General features: G+C 40.6%; 1 protein-coding gene across 1 annotated transcript in view; it reads right to left on the bottom strand.

Moving 5' to 3' along the window:
* LOC124607303 (protein RER1) overlaps positions 1-14,571 on the bottom strand; it is a 75,071-nt gene extending 60,500 nt beyond the window's left edge. The window contains exons 1-2 of the mRNA XM_047139597.1: positions 14,411-14,571; positions 14,078-14,205 (exon numbers count right to left, since the gene is read on the bottom strand). Coding sequence (XP_046995553.1) covers positions 14,078-14,149 — 72 coding nt within the window. The 5' untranslated portion in view covers positions 14,150-14,205; positions 14,411-14,571. The remainder of the gene's footprint in view (positions 1-14,077; positions 14,206-14,410) is intronic.
* Positions 14,572-20,706: the final 6,135 nt, after the last annotated feature.

Raw genomic sequence — 20,706 nt, 5'->3', positions numbered from 1 at the left:
AGTGCCAAGCATTTGCCACGGGACACAAAGATATTGAGCATCTACGGTTGGAATTTAAAGTTATTGCTCACCATGCGCTAAAGAAGTATGTGCCTAGCAAAAGTATAGGGGAGAGAAAGGATCCAACTTGGTACAACAAACATATTAGGAAGTTGCTGAGAAAGCAGAGAATTTTGCACAGTCGTTTTAAACGTAGTCACTGCCCCGCTGACAAACAGAAATTATGCGAAATGAAAGCAGCTGTCATAAGGACAAAGAGATTCTTTTACGAATTTGAAAGCAATAGTTTATCTGCAGATTCTAAAAATAACCTCAAAAAATTTTGGTCATACGTAAAATCTACGAATGCTACAAATGTTTCAACACCTTTTCTTGCTGACAGTTGGGTAATGTAACTGATGGTGATAAACGGAAGGCCGAAATTCTAAACCTAGCTTTCAAAAACTCCTATGGTAGAGGACTGCAGCACCATTCCCCCTTTCAGTTATCGAACAAATGAAAGGATGGCTGACAGTGTTTATAGTTCAATTCTTTTATCTTGGCGGCTTGCGCATGCCCGCCCAGACGCTGGAGATTGCTGCGTTGCCAGTTGCACACGACGCACGCACCAATAGAAGCAGCGCCATAGTATAGCATAGTTCGCAAGCTTACATGTAGGGGGGAGTGCGCAGTTCATGAAATTAAGCCACCACGGCCGCATTAACCCTTTCGCTGCTACAGAGACGTGCTCCCTGCATTCCGCGCTGTGGGCGATTTTGTCACTGCACTGCTCGCCTGTGCAGACACATTGTGTTCCGACTGCTTTGACACTCTTTATCATTCGAGTCCACAAAAACTATTTGGCTCAAAAATTAGATTTTTACTTATCTTCTTGACTGATACCTTCCCCCCATAAATGACTTAATTTTGTTTCGATGTTCAACGCAGTTATTATGCAGCATTAAATATAGTAAACCTTTGCACGAAATTTTGAAGAGTTTGCAGAGGTAAAAGTCCATAGAGTATACTTTCTGTATGGTCGATTTTAGTTGCCACAATGTTGAGAATGAAATGTGGACAATATACCTATATATTTCATTTAATTTAAGTACCACATAAGTGTCGTATGTAATATTGAGAAATATTCCACCTTTCGCGACTGTAACAAAAGTTTTACTTACACTGGGCACGTTTCGCTTTATTTTAAAGCACTTCAATCAATCAAAAGGAAGTAGACAAAATACATTAAACAAAACTGTGGACTTACAAAAACATTAGGACTTGAATATACCGTCTGTCAGTGAAGTGCTCAGAGCTATGCCAAATATAATTTTGTGTGTGGCACACACAAACAGCATTTATTTGCTAAAACACTGATGAGCCAACACAAACGTTGAATATTGTGCTACCGCAGCACAAAACTACAAAAGGTGACTTGGCAATGGAGGACACAAAATACAGTCCTCTTATGATGCTTCAAAAGAGAGAAACGCGTCTGGTCTAAATAAGTCGCTTATTACAGTTGCAGAAGAGGGATATATTTCAATACCATTGGTAAAACTGCGACTGTGGAACAAAAACAAGAAATAGAACATGAATACCATTGTGTATGTGCCATACCTTTCACCGATGGAAGTGCTTTAAAATAAAGCCAAACGCGCCGTGTGTATATAAAACTTTTATTACAGTCGCGAAAGACGGAATATTTCTCAATATTACATACGACACCTATGTGGTACTTAAATTAAATGAGATATTGTTATACAGTAAATATTATATGAAATTTAGGTATCTTGTCCACATTTCATTCTCAACATTGTGGCAACTAAAATCGACCATACGGAAAGTATACGCTATGGACTTTTACCTCTGCAAACTCTTCAGAATTTAGTGCAATGGTTTACTACATTTAATGCTGCACATCCAAACAAAATGAAGTCATTTATGGGGGGGGGGGGGGGGGGGAGATATCAGGCAAGAAGACGTGTAAAAATCAAATTTTTTGGCCAAATAGTTTTTGTGAAATCGAATGATAAGTGTGTCAAAGAAGTGGGAACACCATGTGTCTGCACAGGCGAGAAGTGCAGTGATGACAAAATCGCGCACAGCGCGGAATGCGGGGAGCACGTGTCTGCAGCAGCGAAAAAGTTAATGAAGAGGCAAAGCACTAGAAATTTCATTCAAACGAATACAATTCGTGAAGTAAGGCACTCCAATATTGTTTTTAAATAAAGAAAATATTGAGCACCGCACAAGGCTTGAACTCTTAACCTTTCACTTGGCAGCCCAACACCTTAACCGTTCCGCTACCTCAGCTCATCTAACAGTGTAACTCCATAAGGCTTATAACACCTCACGCAACTACTTATAAACACTGTTGGTATGACTATGAATTACTCATGCTTTGTCGAAGTACAATAGGAAATAAACAATTACCGCTGTTCTTTATCGCGAAAAAGCAGTTCGTGAGATTGAAACAAACACCTTTCCTTGCTATCGCCTGAATTAGGAATCTTATTGCTTGTTTGGTTTAATTAATTAATAGAATATGAAGCAATTGGTATAAAGAATTCTTTTTCCAAACTTTCTGTAAAAGAAAGTCTGCTATCAAGACATTGCTTTTGTTCTATTACTTTATTTATGACTGAATGTTTCTAAAACTGAAGACACTCGTCCGTGCTCTGCACTGCTGTCGAGATCTGGCAACGTCGTTCTCTGTTCATTGGCCGACTGTTTTGTGACGTCAGATGCGCAGAACGAACCTAAACTCGGCCGCCAAGATATATGACGCACACTTTAGTGTATCTGGGATTGTAAAACAGTTAAGATCCTTAGATGCCAGAAAGGCATCTGGCCCAGATGGTATCCCCGTAAGATTTTATGTTGACTATGCTACAAATATAGCGCCATTCTTATCCATCATCTATGAGATTTAATCTAATGTAATGTATTGCGAATACATAGAAAGAAGGATCCTTTATTGTATGATTATATGATAGCGGAACAAGCACTGGTAGCAGTTACTTCTGTAAAATATCTGGGAGTATGTGTGCGGAACGACTTGAAGTGGAATGATCACATACAATTAATTGTTGGTAAGGCGAGTACCAGGTTGAGACTCATTGGGAGAGTCCTTAGAAAATGTAGTCCATCGACAAAGGAGATGGCTTACAAGACACTCGTTCGACCCATACTTGAGTATTGCTCATCAGTGTGGGATCTGTACCAGATCGGGTTGACGGAGGAGATAGAGAAGATCCAAAGAAGAGCGGCGCGTTTCGTCACAGTGTTATTTGGTAACCGTGATAGCGTTACGGAGATGTTTAGCACACTCAAGTGCAGACTCTGCAAGAGGCGCTCTGCATCGCGGTGTTGCTTGCTCGCCAGGTTTCGAGAGGGTGCGTTTCTGGATGAGGTATCGAATATATTGCTTCCCCCTACTTATACCTCCCGAGGAGATCACGAATGTAAAATTAGAGAGATTCGGGCGCGCACGGAGGCTTTCAGACAGTCGTTCTTCACGCGAGCCATACGCGACTGGAACAGAAAAGGGAGGTAATGACAGTGGCATGTAAAGTGGGTGGCTTGCGGAGTATAAATGTAGATGTAGATGTAGAGATCATTGGAACAGCGGAAAGTTCCACGGGACTGGAAGAAGGCCCAGGTCATAGCAATCTATAAAAAGGGTAGAAAATAGGATGCACACAATTACAAGCCAATTTCACTGACATCAATTTGTTGTAGAATCATGGAACATATTTCGCGTTCAGACATAATGACCCCTTTCTAGACTGAGAAGCTGATTTGCAGGAACTAGCATGGCTTTAGGAAACAGCGGCCATGCAAGACACAGCTAGCCCTCTTTGTGCATGATATACAACATGCTCTAGATACCGGCTCCCAGGTTGATGCCATATTTCTCGACTTTCGACTCAGTTCCACACAGCCGTTTGCTACAAAAAGTGCGTTCTTACGGTCTATCCAATGACATATGCGGTTGGGTAGGAAGTTTTCTAACAGACAGGCAGCAGTATGCTGTCCTGAACGGTTGACTTTAACAGAAACAATCGTAACTTCAGATGTGCCCCAGGGTAACAGCTCTGCTTTTTACAATTTACGTAAATGATCTGGTTGATGGTATTGACAGCGGCATTAGACTGTTTGCCGATGATGCTGTAATCTACAGGAAAGTAGTACCACACAAAAGTTGTGAACAAATCAATGAGGATTTGCAGTAAATAAATGTGTGGGGTTGACTGGCAGTTATCTCTCTCAATATTAGAAAGCGTAACCTACTGTGTGTAACAAGGCAAAAATCCCCATTAATGTACGATTACAAAATAAATGCCCCGTCTTTGGGAGTGGTAATGTCCATCAAGTATCTGGGTGTGACAGTTCGAAATGATCTCAAATGGAATGATCAGATTACACAGGTAACGGGTAAGGCAAATTCTAGATTGCGGTTTATTGGTAGAATCCTGAAGCGATGCAGTCCTTCAACAAAGGAAATAGCTTACAATATGCTAATTCGTCCAGTCTTTGAGTACTGTTCATCTGTATGGGACCCTAACCAGTTGGGTCTGATTCAAGAGATTGAGAAGGTCCAAAGAAGAGCGGCACTATTCGTGACTGGTACATTTAGCCATTGCGAGAGCATTACAAATCTCAAAGAAAGTTTGAAATGGGACACACTTGCGAACAGATGGCGTGCTAAAGAGAAGGGGCTGCTCATTAAATTCCGAAATCCGATCTTCACCAAGGATGTAGAGCATATATCATTACCACCAACTTCCAAACTGCACAATGATAACCACTGAAAGATAAGGGAAATAAGAGCTCGTACTGAGGCATTCAGACAGTCTTTTTTCCCTCGCACGATCCGCAAGTGGAACAGAGGGGCGGAAATATGACTTTGGCGCGAATTGTGCCCCCCCCCGCCACACCGCTTGGTGGCTAGTGGAGTACATATGTAGATGTAGAAACGATCATTGTAGTGACCTGCTCAATGGCACCATGTGGGGGAGATTCAGCAGTGACAGCAGAGGTAAAGGCTCCCAGTCTGCCTTGTTTAAAGCACATCTGGGTAGTCATAGGCATGACGCCAGAGGAGTGACAGGAAAATGGGGACGTGGTCGCTACCATACAGGTCATCATGTGCTTTCCAGTGGATAGATGGCACAAGGCCAGACTGCTAACCGGGAGATCAATGGCCGAACATGTGCCATAGTGAGATGTGTGGAGCACCTGTATTTAAGAAGCAGAAGTCAAGTTGTGACAGTAAATTTTCGACCTCCCTACCTTGGCCAGTAAACATAGCGCCACCCCACAAGGGGTTATGCGCATTAGAATATCCCAAAAGTAGTAAAGGTTTATGGAGTTTATCAATCAGTGCAACCAATACGTTCAGGGGTACTGCACCATCTGGAGGAAGATATACATTGCAGGCAGCCATTCCCTGCACCATCCTTATCCTGACAGCCACAGCTTCAAGTGGGGTTTGAAAGGGCAGAGGTCCACTACATACTGAGAACAGGACATAGATGCAAACTCCACCTGACACACTATTATAGTCGCTATGGTCTCTGTAATATCCCTTATAGCCACAGAGGGCAGGGGTCCACATTGCGGGAACCAGGTTTCCTGGAGGGTAATGCAAAAAGCAAGTGTAAAGCTTATCAGTTGCTGTAGCTCAGCCACGTGGTGGAAAAAAACACCACTTCCACTGGAGGATTACATGATCGTGAGATTGGGAAGGCATGAAACACTCAATGAGGCAGTCGACACCACAGAGTCATCTGCTACCACCAGATGAGTACCTGTGTGATTGACATCCATTGTGTCCGAGGACCCAGCAAGCTCTAGGTCCTCAGCAGATGCCAGAATCTCCACCTCATCCTCAGACACAGAGCTTGTAGGTAGTGGTGGTGGTGGTGTGCCGTGCCACCGTAGTGCCTTGGTTCTTGGAGGTCTTTTTCTTTTTAGGTTTCTCTTGCTATTCCTTAGGTTTGTCCAGCTGGGAGGGCTTCACTGATTCAGTCTCAGGGACTGACGAGAACTGTGAAACCCTAGGACCAGCTACCTGCAGTTGATTCCGCCACTGGCGGATGTCAGCTTTGCCACTGGTAGGAAACTGGGAAGGGAGTGACCCAAGTGATACTTTCCTGGCAAGAGGAGCCGCAGAAGACTTACGCTTCTCTGGCTGAGAAGTAGGGACTGATGTACGTCCCTAATGGCTGGTGTGTCGGGCAGGGGTTTCTATGAAGTAGGTTGTGCAAGAGCAACAGGGAGCAAGGTGACCCCAACCATCAAGGGGGCAGCTGGAGTCTTACGGCTCTGAGAGCCAACTGTACGAGGCAGAACGGAAGATGATAGAACTGTTGTCATAGCGGCAGCATAGGTTGACGTTATATGCACAGGATGTAGCCTCTCATATTTTCTCTTAGCTTCAGTGTAGGTCTGTTGGTCCAGGGTCTTGTATTCCATTATTTTTCTTTCTTTCTGAAGAATCTTGCAGTCTCGCAAGAAAGGCAAATGGTGCTCTCCGTAGCTGACACAGATGGGACGTGGGGCACAGGGAGTATAGAGAAGTGAAGCATATCCACAATCCTGACAGGAGACACTGGAAGTACAGCGGGTAGACATATGGTCGAACTTCCAGCACTTAAAGCACCGCATTAGGGTAGGGATATATGGCTCTACATCACATTGGTAGACCATCACCCTGACCTTCATGGGTAATGTGTCACCCTCGAAGGCCAAGATGAAGGCACTGGTGGTAACCCAGTTATCCCTCTGACCCCAGTGGACGCGCCGGACGAAATGACATGACACCTGGCCACTCTAAATTGGTGTGCACCTCATCGTCAGACTGCAAAAGAAGATCCCTGTGAAATATGATACCCTAGACCATACTTAAGCTCTTATGGGGCATGATGGAAACGAAAACATTCCCAGCTTGTCCCAGGCGAGTAGTGCCCATGACTGGGCTGAGGATGGTGTTTTGATACAGACCAACCTGGACCGCATTTTGGACAAGCCCTCCACCTCCCCAAACTTGTCCTCTAAATGTTCCACAAAACTGAGGTTTCATTGGCAAGAAAGATTCCCCATAAACTCTCGTACATACGAGGTACCGGGCTGAATAAGCTTCGCTGCCATCCTTAGCCTGGAACGATTTACGGTCGTATTTCTTAGCACTGAAGTTAGATCTTTATCGTTTAGAGACTTCTGGTGTTTGATCACCAGCAAGAGATGATATACACTTTGTGGTGTATTATCTGCCCTGAAGGCACCCACTCCAACACTGTCACCAAATGGTAGTTTTGTCAGGACTGGCTCTCCCAAGACTATCAGTAGTTCTAATGGATGTTGTCTGCTCCCAGTGCCTTTTTTGTCTTTCAGTGCTCTGTCAAATTCTTCATGTAGTATCATATCTCCCATTTCATCTACATACTCTTCCATTTCCATGATATTGCCCTCACATACATCGCCCTTGTATAGCCCCTCTATATACTCCTTCCATCTTCCTGCTTTCCCTTCTTTCTTAGGACTTGTTTTCCATCTGAGCTTGATATTCATGCAAGTGGTTGTATTTTCTCCAAAGGTCTCTTTGATTTTCCTGTAGGCAGTATCTATCTTACACCTAGTGATGTATGCCTCTAAATCCCTACATTTGTCCTCCAGCCATCCTTGCTTAACCATTTTGCACTTCCTGTGAATCTCATTTTTGAGATGTTTGTATTCCTTTTTGCCTGCATCATTTACTGCATTTTTATATTTTCTCCTTTCATCAATTAAATTCAATATCTCTTCTCTTACCCATGGATTTCTACTAGCTCTTGCCTTTCTACCTACTTGACCCCTTTCTGCCTTCACTATTCCATCTCTCAAAGTTACCCATTCTTTTTCTATTGTATTTCTTTCCCGTCAGTCGTTCCCTAATGCTCTTTCTGAAACACTCTAAAACCTCTAGTTCTTAGAGTTTGTCCAGGCCCCATGTCCTTAATTTCCCATGTTTTTGCAGCTTCTTCAGTTTTAATCTACAGTTCATAACCAATAGATTGTGGTCAGAGTCCACATCTGCCCCTAGAAATTACAATTTACAACCCGGTTCCTAAATCTCTGTCTTACCATGATATAATCTATCTGAAATTTTCCAGTGTCTCCAGGCTTCTTCCACATATACAATGTCCTTTCATGATTTTTAAACCAAGTGTTAGCTATGATTAAGTTATGCTCTGCACAGAATTCTACCAGGTGGCTTCCTCTCATTTCTTACCCCCAATCCATATTCACCTACTACTTTTCCTTCTCTTCCTTTTCCTACTATCGAATTCCAGTCCCCATGACTATTAAATTTTCGTCTCCCTTAACGATCTAAATAATTTCTTTTATCACATCACAGATTTCTTCAATCTCTTCATCATCTGCAGAGCTAGTTGGCATATGAACTTCTACTACTGTGGTAGGCGTGGGCTTTGTGTCTGTCTTGGCTTCAATAATGCGTTCACTATGCTGTTCATAGTTGCTTACCCATGCTCCTATTTTTTCTTATTCACTATTAAACCTACTTCCACATTACCCCTACTTGAGTTTGTGTTTATAACCCTGTTTTCACCTGACCAGAAACCAGGTTTCTTTTGCCGCCAAACTTTAAAAATTCCCACCATATTTAACTTTAACCTATCCATTTCCCTTTTTAAATTTTCTAACCTACCTGCCCGATTAAGTGCTCCGACATTCCATACTCCGATCCGTAGAATGGCAGTTTTCTTTCTCCTGATAACGATGTCCTCCTGCGTAGTCCCCACCAACAGATCCGAATGGGGGACACTTTTCTCTCTGGAATACTTCACCCAAAAAGACACTATCATATTTTACCCAAGAGGACGCCATCATCATTTAATTATACAGTAAAGCTGCATGCCCTCAGGGAAAATTATGGCTGTAGTTTCGCCTTGCTTTCTGCCATTCAGAGTGTCAGCACAGCAAGGCTGTTTTGGTTTATGTTACAAGGCCAGATCAGTCTATGATCCAGACTGTTGCCCCTGCAACTACTGAAAAGGCTGCGGCCCCTCTTCGGGAACCACACGTTTGTCTGGCCTCTCAACAGACACCCCACCATTGTGGTTGCACCTACGGTACTGCTATCTGTATCGCTGAGGCACGCAAGCCTCCCCACCAATGGCAAGGTCCATGATTCAGGTGGGCGGGAGGGGGCGGTCGACCTAGAAGATAAAACTGAGTTCTAGTACAGCCTAGATGATAAAGTTTTTAATTCTAGTAAAGCCATTGTGCATAAAGTTGTAGGCAACACTTTTTTGCTTGTTGATAGTTCCGAGGAAGATTCAGAAGAAATAGCGAAAAAGCTTAATGATGCCCGCACAAAAATTGAATTCACTGTGCAGCATGAAACTGACGACAGTTTACAGTTCCTCTCTCAATTTGAACATTTACAGGCAGGACAATAAGCATGCTTGTACAACTTACAGGAGACCGACAACAACTGATGCTGTAGTTCCCAATGATTCATGTCTTCCACAGGCTTGTAAAGAGGCTGATTTTGATAGCTTAGTACATAGGGCAGTCCATGTGTCAATGAGCAGAAAGGGTCAAGGACTGAACTAAACATCCAGAAAAGATAGCGGTCAACATTTACACAGCAGTTAATGTCAATAAATTGCTGTGTAAAAGTAATATAGGAGGACTAAACAAACAAACAAAATATGAAAGTAGTCACTAAGCTGTACAATCAGTCTTCCAAAACTTGAATTTTTTTAAAGTTCGTTGGTTGATTTGGGGAAAGGGACCAAGCAGTGAGCTCAGTGGTCCTATCAGATTAGGGAAGGATGGTTAAGAAAGTCAGTTGTGCCCTTTCAAAGGAACCATCCCTGCATTTGCCTGAAGTGATTTAGGGAAATCACAGGAAATCTAATTCAGGATGGCTGGAAGCGAGTTTGAAGCGTCACCCTCCCGAATGCGAGTCCATTGTGCTAACCACTGCGCTACCTCAGCTGGCGAATTTTTTGAACTTCATGGTACTGAAACTGCATTTCAGACAAATAATTTAGTGAGGTATGACTTTAAGCACGATGCCGGCAAAAACATAAGTTTTAAAGATCAGGAGTTTATAAAATACACTGCACTCCTGTGATTCAAAGTATATTGGAGAGATAGGAAGAACATTCTCGATCAGTTAGAAGGAAAATAAAGACGTATTCAATCTAGTACCTACACCCAATCACCCACTGCAAGCCATGTGTATGAAATGGGTCATCCTCCCACGTAAATTTAAGGCAACTTAAAAAGCCTGCACAGAAAAGGAAAGACAAAAATTTGACTTACTGGAAGAATTAGAGCTTGCCATTCATGGAAAATAAGATGATATTCTTAAGGCACAAGTGAAATACATTGGAATGAGATTTCTTAAAGGCTTTTTAGAATTATTTTAAAGCAGACGTATAATTAACAAATCTGTAATATTTCTGCGACTAAATAGCTAGAGATGGAAAATTGTACACAACAACAATCAAGCAGCACCCTCAGGAACTAGGAAAGGCAGACAATCAAAAGAACAGCATTATGGTTGAATCATTCATTCACTGTACTTACACAATAACCCTGCAGAAGTGTCAGCCCACAACAACTCCCAGACACCTGCAGAAGCATTAACTTCACACTCGTCGGGCCCACAACAGATCAGGACAACACAACCTGGTATGTGGTACAGTGAGAGACAGGGTAATTATCAACTGAAGTTAACCGTTTTAATTTAAGACATGGACTCACAGTCCAATGTGTTTTTATTTTATGAAAGTGACAAACATGCTGGTATACTTTATAGTATTTTGACCTCAAGAGCCAGGTTCGACAACCTGATCATGAGATCATTGTCTCTCAAAATGCAGTGTTGTGTGTAGGGCACAAAACAGATGAAGGAAGGAATGATGACTAGAGTTTAATGTTCTGTTGACAGCATGGGTTCTAGAGACATAGGACACACTTAGATTACGAAAGAATGGGAAGCAAACAGGCCATACCCTTTTCAAAGGAACCACACTAGTATTTGTCTGGAGTGATTAACATAAGTTGCACAAATCCTAAATTTGGACAGCTTGGTGGGCATCTGAACCATCGTCATCCTGAATGCGAGCCCAGTGTGCTTATCACTGTGCCAACTTGCGCAGTACAATGGCTGAATGCTACCAGTTATTGCTGCACAAAATTTCTGCCGTAATTATTAGCTTGGGTCTATATCAAAGGAAAATCACACACAGCAACTGCATAACAAAATTTCATTTCAGTCACTATGTGCATACATGTATATATTCTGGCCAGTCATCAATTACAAAATGTAACAGTTTTCAGTTATAACAAAAATTAACACAATTCATACTATTAGCAAAATTTACTTACATCCAAAAACAAAAGCAACCATATTTCCCAGTAGTAGTTATGTAGTGGACACTTAGCATTTTTCATAGTAGATGCACGATGTAGGTACATAAGAATCAAAATGCTCCTCAGAGATCAGCTTATTATAATACAGGCTTTTTTTAAAATTTACCTTTACCATAATGAGAAGCGAGATAAATATGGAGAAAGGTAGACATTGTGCTGCACTTCAGATCAATAAGTTATTGCAAAGTTTATTTCATGTTCACCTTTGATGTTTTCACAACCTAACAGACCATAGACTACACTACAGATCAGAGTCAATGAACGAAGATTTCAGGTTTTGCAAGGGCACTGTCACACACTAGCCCGTTTCCACTCTGCACAACTGCTACAAGTTCAGAAGCCTACAGAGCCGGAAAAGATGACCACATAAACCATTAAAAATAAGATATTAATCAAGTGGTCCAAAACTTATCTGAATAACTCGTACCCTTCATAGCGTCTAATTTTTAGTTACAAGTAAGGTGGGTCTTTTTTCCTACTTCCAGTTTGCAGCTACAAAAACAACTAGTCTTTTCAAATTTTGGTGGGTTACTAAGCACCAATTTGTGACTGAATATATATATTGTGCAGTTACAGTTACCATTCACTGCTCTTAAGAGGCATCTACAGGTTGGGAGTAGAGAAAGGGTGGATGCTCAGCCTTGTTTTATAGCTGCAATTTTGAGAAGGTATAGCTCAACTATAGTGGAGACAGCATATACATTGTTAGTACAATCCATTATTGAGTACTGCTGAAGTATTTAGGACCACCACCAGGTTGAATTGGAGAAAGACATTCAAGCAATTCAGTGGCATGTCACCAATAAGCTCAATCGGCATGCAAGTATTATGGAGATGCTTCGTGAACTCAAATAGGAATCCTTGGAGAGAAGATGACACTTTTTGTGAGGCAATACCACAGAAATTTAGAGAACTGGCAATTGAGGTCAACTACAGAAAGACTCTACTGCCCCCAACACACATTTCGCGTAAAGCCCACAAAGACAAGATGCAAGAGATTAGGGCTCATACATATGCTTTTAGACAGTTTGGTTGGTTGGTTTGGGGAAGGAGACCAGACAGCGTGGTCATCGGTCTCATCGGATTAGGGAAGGATGGGGAAGGAAGTCGGCCGTGCCCTTTCAGAGGAACCATCCCGGCATTTGCCTGGAGTGATTTAGGGAAATCACGGAAAACCTAAATCAGGATGGCCGGACGCGGGATTGAACCGTCGTCCTTCCGAATGCGAGTCCAGTGTCTAACCACTGCGCCACCTCGCTCGGTTTTTAGACAGTTTCTCCCTGCGTATTTGTGAGTGGAACCAGAAAGGAAAAAATAAGTAGTGGTATGTGGTATCCTCCACAACGCACCTGTGGAGTGTGTGTGTAGCTGTAGATGATTTGCTGAACATAACCATAACCTCTTGCCCTTTGACAATAAACACTTAGCAAGTGATAAGATACCTCAGAATTTTATCTCAGATGGCATTAGTGAGTGGAAATACATTAATGTTGCTTTGGTGGTAGTCCTCAGTCAAAGACAATGACTTATCAAATATTCCTCTTAAATAATGGACCTGAAAGCACATTCGAAAGATCAAGGTGTCAGAATGGCACTACTGGCTGCTGTGTCATGTGGTAGACCACTTTACATACACAGTACAATAAATTTATCTCTGCAGTAGGATACACCATACAGGTAAAATCAGAGGTGTCTTGACTAGATTGTCTAATAAGAGGAGACATTTGACAAGTAATAACTTTACCTTACGATATTGACATATCAGTTGTAAATTAGTCCATATTCAAATGCATGCATTTGCATTTTCATACCATATTCTTAGTAAGTCCCACTTTAAAGTAGACTAAAGTGAAAGCCCTACACCCACTACACAACACTACAGCCAAATATCATATTTCACAATGAATTTTGAGCATCATACTATACAAACAATATGAATTTGGCTGTAACACACCCACAATAATCCGTACAGCATTTACACCCGACATGTAGTGAAGACAAACACAATCACTATATCAGTGTAGGTCTGTCCTATTCTTGCTAAAGTCAGCATAGTATTATCTTCTAAAATTAAGCCATAAGTAGCAACACACACACACACACACACATAATATGTCCAAAATTTATTTGGAATGTTACAGCGAACTCCACCAAACCTCTGACTGAAAACTCAGTTTTGGAAACAATTATGTTAAGGTTAAGGCAAAGTCTTATCGAATGTTGGTAGGTGAAATTTTCATCACGAGTTGGCAGACCTTTCCACATACAATTTCAGTGGTAACTTGTTACCAACATTTTCAAGATATATTACTATGCTAAGCACTGGATCATTTACTTAATATTTTATTGAATTTCGTAGTTACAAAATGCACATATCTCTGAGAAACAATTGTATCAGTTAATTCAAGCGTTTGTATTTAGAGAATTGAGAAGTATAAATAAAAACTGTATTTCTGGTTTGAGATACAAACCTGACTATAAGTCCCGCTCATAACTACAGGCGAAAAGTTAGTCAAACGTGCCAACAGTTACAGCAAAAACCATGCCTTTACTTGAGCTCAGATAAGTACTTCATTTAAAAAAGAAACGTAATGACAGTAAACGTCAAAACATCAATAACAACGTTATGAAAACATACCTGTTGCAGTCTTTTCCAAAACAAAACGACAACGTTGCCTTTGGAATTTGATACGGTGTCATCGCCCTGCATCGTGCTCAGATTTACCCCTCATCTACCTCCTCAGAACACAAAGTACAGCCTAATACCTGGAAACATCAGTAAAATAAGACACCTGTCACCACGCAAGTTACTGTCTACAAATGATTCGAGTAAATCTCTATGAAATTAATCGAGCATCATACATAAACAGGATCTTATAATATCTTCCTTTCTACAATTAATGTCATTGGGAACAAATTTCCCATGACACACATGTTAAATATCACAAAGGACTTACTAAATTATACTCACTCTCAATCTCAGAGGACCGCTTCGCTGCGTATTTCATACGGTCGAGTATATTGCATGGATAACACGTAAACCACGTAAAAACTATTATCATTAACACATGTATATATCCTACATGTCACCGTATCCACACACTCCACGTCGATCAAAGATCACATACATTCAATGAACACAATCTGAGATAGGAACAAGGAGGTTAGAATGCTCGCTTTTGATAGGAACAAGACCATTCATGTCTGTAGTATAATAATCTCTGACTACGAAAGTTCTTTCACCAATGCCAGAGGCAATTAAACCAAATACTAACAAGTACTGTATATTGTAATATTTTGTTCGTATGTATTTCTGATATCGTTTAGATATGGTATATTGCTTGCATACTCGATGAAAAACCCGTTTAAAAACATTTCTATGAATTTGTTGTTAAAGTAGCCATGTGTAAATGAACTGTATATTTATTGGTCCATTTAATCATTTCTTGTATATAATAAACAATATTGTGCTGGACAAGTAACTCTGCATTGAGCTGGGACCACACACGCAACAAAAGTGTCGCCACAGCTAGTGGCATATTGCAGTTGCATTTCCGTTACATGTATGCAATTTCAGTTTTCACTGGCGGAACTTCAGTACGCAACTTTTGCCACGCAAAATAACGTTCATCTTGGCAGTCGTTTGTTGCCCACTTTCCTACCACCACTGCTCCCTGGCGGCAATACAGTATTGTGAAACACAAGCATTCTGTCGCAGTTATCGTGCAGTAATTGCTGCTACACTTCATTCGATTCCAGTGTGTTTTTACTTTATTTCTGAAAAATGTGCAAACAATGGTCTGCAGTATTGGAATTATTTGAACAATATATTTCGTGTGAGGAGGAGGAAAAGTGCGTTATGTGAAATATAATAGATCTTTCTTGTGCTATTGCACGCTCTGACTTTTATGTGTGTAATATAATGTTCCTTGGTTGTTATGTACCATGCATTTGACCTAGAAGTGCAAATGTTACTTGTAGTAAATGTCTTTTACTCATTATTGCTTATTCAACTGTCTCGACTCTAATAGGTTATGGGCCCAGCGATGCATTAGGAATAAGTATATCCATAATATAGTAATGAGAAAGTATTGGAAAAGTTCCAAGAAGTGCACTTGCGAGAAGTACAAGTTATCCTTACAAGACGAACGCAACTCTTTTCTATTAGACTTTGGTATTATTCTTTACGTTAAGAAAGATTAAACTTCCCGTTAAAAGGAGTGCTGCACAAATTCCACAGACTGAAAGACTTATGAGTCACGAAAACTATGCAACATGGAAATTTGCAGTAGAAGCGTATTTAAGTTTGGGCGACCTTTGGTATGTGGTGGATGGGACGATGAAATCCACAGACCAGAATTCTTCAAGTAAGGATAGGAAAGGAAAATCAAAGTTCATATTACTGGTTGATTCTGTGAATTATGTTCATGTTGAAAAAACTGCGACCCTTCAGACTTCTTAGTCTGGTGAAATTATGAAGTGCATTTGAAGATGGAGGCCATACAAGGAAAGTAGGATTACTACATGAATTAATTACCACTCATCTGGACAAATGCAAGAATGTAAACGAATATATCAGCAAAATAATACCCACACCGAACCGATTGAGAAACATTGAGTTTCAGATCAGTGGCGAATGGATAGGGACACTACTGTTGGCGGGACTGCCCAAAGGGTATGCGCCTATGATTATCGGGCTGGAAAGCTCAGGTACACCGATCGCAGGCGACAGAGTTAAAGTGAAAATGCTACAGGATGTAAAGGGTACTTCAAGCAGTCGTGTATTGGAGAATGAAACTGCATCTGCTCTTTATTCGAAAAACCAAAGGAAGAAATCAGTGAGGTGCTATAGATGTCACAAGAAGGGGAATATTGCATCTCAGTGCAGAGAAAAAGTAAACCCAAGGTCAGACAGGCAGCAAAAGAGGTAAGTTGCTGATAGCCCAGAGAGAGGGACAAATACTAAAGGTAAGGCACTCTCATGTTTTTATTGTTTTGGATATGTGGATAATTGTCAAACGGAATGGATTTTAAACTCAGGTGCATGTGAGCATATTGTTAAAGACAAATCTCTTCTTTATGTCGTTAAAGATAAGCCTCATATGGGAATATCTAATGTTGATGACAGCAAGCTCCAATGTCATTTCACTGGAAAACTAGACCTTCATGTAAGTGTAAATGGTTGCAGCACTTGATGTTCATTATGTAAAAAAATGTTGCGCCTAACCTACTGTCTGTAGGGGAAATTGTCAAGAAGGGAAATACAGTCACTTTTAAGATGCACAGAGTAAGAGGAATCAACGAAAATGGTGAAGTTATAAGTACAGCAGGTAACGAAAGGGGTATTTTTAAGTTGAATACCATTGAAAAACCTGAGTCGAAACAAGGCCCCCGGAGTAGACAATATTCCATTGGAACTACTGACGGCCGTGGGAGAGCCAGTCCTGACAAAACTCTACCATCTGGTGAGCAAGATGTATGAGACAGGCGAAATACCCTCAGACTTCAAGAAGAATATAATAATTCCAATCCCAAAGAAAGCAGGTGTTGACAGATGTGAAAATTACCGAACTATCAGCTTAATAAGTCACAGCTGCAAAATACTAACACGAATTCTTTGCAGACGAATGGAAAAACTAGTAGAAGCCAACCTCGGGGAAGATCAGTTTGGATTCCGTAGAAACACTGGAACACGTGAGGCAATACTGACCTTACGACTTATCTTAGAAGAAAGATTAAGGAAGGGCAAACCTACGTTTCTAGCATTTGTAGACTTAGAGAAAGCTTTTGACAATGTTGACTGGAATACTCTCTTTCAAATTCTAAAGGTGGCAGGGGTAAAATACAGGGAGCGAAAGGCTATTTACAATTTGTACAGAAACCAGATGGCAGTTATAAGAGTCGAGGGACATGAAAGGGAAGCAGTGGTTGGGAAAGGAGTAAGACAGGGTTGTAGCCTGTCCCCGATGTTGTTCAATCTGTATATTGAGCAAGCAGTAAAGGAAACAAAAGAAAAATTCGGAGTAGGTATTAAAATTCATGGAGAAGAAATAAAAACTTTGAGGTTCGCCGATGACATTGTAATTCTGTCAGAGACGGCAAAGGACTTGGAAGAGCAGTTGAATGGAATGGACAGTGTCTTGAAAGGAGGATATAAGATGAACATCAACAAAAGCAAAACAAGGATAATGGAATGTAGTCTAATTAAGTCGGGTGATGCTGAGGGAATTAGATTAGGAAATGAGGCACTTAAAGTAGTAAAGGAGTTTTGCTATTTGGGGAGCAAAATAACTGATGATGGTCGAAGTAGAGAGGATATAAAATGTAGGCTGGCAATGGCAAGGAAAGCGTTTCTGAAGAAGAGAAATTTGTTAACATCCAGTATTGATTTAAGTGTCAGGAAGTCATTTCTGAAAGTATTCGTATGGAGTGTAGCCATGTATGGAAGTGAAACATGGACGATAAATAGTCTGGACAAGAAGAGAATAAAAGCTTTCGAAATGTGGTGCTACAGAAGAATGCTGAAGATTAGATGGGTAGATCACATAACTAATGAGGAAGTATTGAATAGGATTGGGGAGAAGAGAAGTTTGTGGCACAACTTGACCAGAAGAAGGGATCGGTTGGTAGGACATGTTCTGAGGCATCAAGGGATCACCAATTTAGTATTGGAGGGCAGCGTGGAGGGTAAAAATCGTAGGGGGAGACCAAGAGATGAATACACTAAGCAGATTCAGAAGGATGTAGGTTGCAGTAGGTACTGGGAGATGAAAAAGCTTGCACAGGATAGAGTACCATGGAGAGCTGCATCAAACCAGTCTCAGGACTGAAGACCACAACAACAACAACCATTGAAAGTAAACATAGAAATGTTAGTCATTCAGTATATTCAGTGGAAGGTTTTTTATGGCACCACAGACTTGGACACCTAAATAGAAAGACCATGTATTTAATAAGGGATATGGTGAAGGGAATACATAATTATAGTGTAAAAGTAAATCTACAGATGTGTTCCAGTTAATCCATACAGATGTATGTGGCCTGATGGATTACAAATACATAGGTGGGAGTTAATATTTTCTTACATTTGTTGATGATTATTCACGATACACTCATGTTTATTTTCTTAGTACCAAAGACCAAGCGAGTGACATTTTTGAGGAATATCGTAATATGTTCGAAAGGTGGACGGGAAAGAAGATTAAGATCATCAGGTCCGGTAATGAGAGAGAATATATTAAATAGAAATTGAAGACACTTTCGGAAAAAATGGGAATCTAGCATCAAACTACTATAAGGTACGGACCATTTCAAAATGGGGTTGCTGAGAGGGCTAATAGGACCATTGTAGAAAACGGAAGGAGCATGACAACTGATGCTGGATTATCAAAAGATCTTTGGGCAGAGGCGATAACAGCCATATATTTAAACAATAGATCACCTACAGAAGCATTAAGGAATAGAACCCCCTATGAGATATGGGTGGGGAGGAAATCTCACCTAAGCAATAAAAGGGTTTTTGGGTGTGATGCAGTGGCACACATTCCAAAACAACTGAGAGGAAAATGGGACCCAAAAGCAAAAAAGTAAATTTTTGCAGGCTGTTGTGAGAATTCAAATGGCTAGTGATTAATGGATCCATTGAATAAAAAGATAGTTACAAGCAGAGATGTAGTATTCTTTGAAAATAGAAAGGACTCTGAAGATGGAAAGACTACTAAGTTAACTGCACCTAGTTCCAAGAGTGAAACCTTATGTGAAGAAAGAGAAAGTGAAAAACAGGAAGAGGGCACTCAAAGGCAGATGGAGACTATTTATGATGACAATGAGTTTGAGGACGAACAAAATGAATAGAACAATGTATGACGTTTATCTCACATACTGAAACCTAAAGAATAGCCAGATTTTGATACGTATGCAGCCCAGTCTTTTAATGATGAGCCAGCAACAGCAGAAGAAGCAAAGAGCGGCCTGAACTCAAAGAATGGAAAGAAGCGATAGAGAGGGAATTGGAATCTTTATCTCAGAACGAAACCTTTGAATAGGTAAATACGCCAGCAGATAAGAATGCATTACAGGCAAGATGGGTATTCACTTTGAAGGGCCCTGAAAATTCATCACCAAGATATAAAGCATGACTTGTAACAAAAGGATAGTCATAGAAACAAGGTGTAGATTACAAAGAAACTTTTTCTCCTATAGTCAAGTACATCTCATTGAGATATCTTTCAGCTTTGGCAGCAAAACGAAATTTAACAATTCATCATATTGATGTGAAAACAGCATATTTAAATGGGAAATTGGAGAAGAAGATACATGTCATTCCACCAAAATAAGTCATAAAAATGCACATTTGAATGGGAAAAGATATGGCGTTTGCAAAAAAAGTGTTTACAGACTTAAACAGAGTGGACATTGCTGGAATCGATGTCTACATAAAACTCTAATAAATATGAATATGAAGCAATTTAATGCAGATCCAGGTATATACTATAAAGGGGGAAGAGAAGGGATAATAATAATGGCAATATGGCTTGACGACTTCTTTATCCTGACTAAAAATGAAAGGCAAATCAGAATTTTTAAGAAACCGCTGAAAATCAAGGTTAAGTTTCATGATTTGGGATACGTTAAACGTTATTTAGATATGCAGACCCCTAAGGATGAAAAGAGACAAAGAGACAAGAATTGAGCATAAATCAATCATAATGTACAGAAAAAATCGTAAAGAAATTTGTCTTGAATTATTGTAAACCCACAACTACTCCAAGTAGGGGTGAAGTTAAATATAAATGGAGCAGATGTGGAATGTGAAAAGAACGTTCCATATTTAGAAGCAGTTGGGAGTCTGTTATGTTTGTCTCAAATCCAACAACCTGACATTGCTTTTGCCACCAACGCAATGAGGAAATATTGCAGAGGCCCAAAGGAAAAGCACTGGAAAGGTGTGAAAAGGATATTCCGATATCTAAGAGGAACTTCAAACGATGAATTAAGAAACCATAGAGAAGGTAATGCAAAATGTGAAGGCTACAGCGATGCAGACTGGGGGAGTGAATTGGGAGATAGGCACTCCACTAATGGCTGCTGCTTTAAATTAATGGGGGGCCTCATTTCATGGTCCTGTCAAAAGCAAAAACCTTTTGCATTGAGTACCATAGAGGCCGAGTATATAGCGCTATATTACACCACACAGGAATCATTGTCAGTAAGAACATTAATATGTGAAATAGAACCTAATATAATCGTGGAACCTATAACGATCTA

The sequence above is a fragment of the Schistocerca americana genome, chromosome 3 (assembly GCF_021461395.2).
Source record: "Schistocerca americana isolate TAMUIC-IGC-003095 chromosome 3, iqSchAmer2.1, whole genome shotgun sequence".
Taxonomy (NCBI): domain Eukaryota; kingdom Metazoa; phylum Arthropoda; class Insecta; order Orthoptera; family Acrididae; genus Schistocerca; species Schistocerca americana.
Note: the sequence above shows the minus strand (reverse complement) of the source record. Positions and strands in the feature narration are given on the sequence as shown.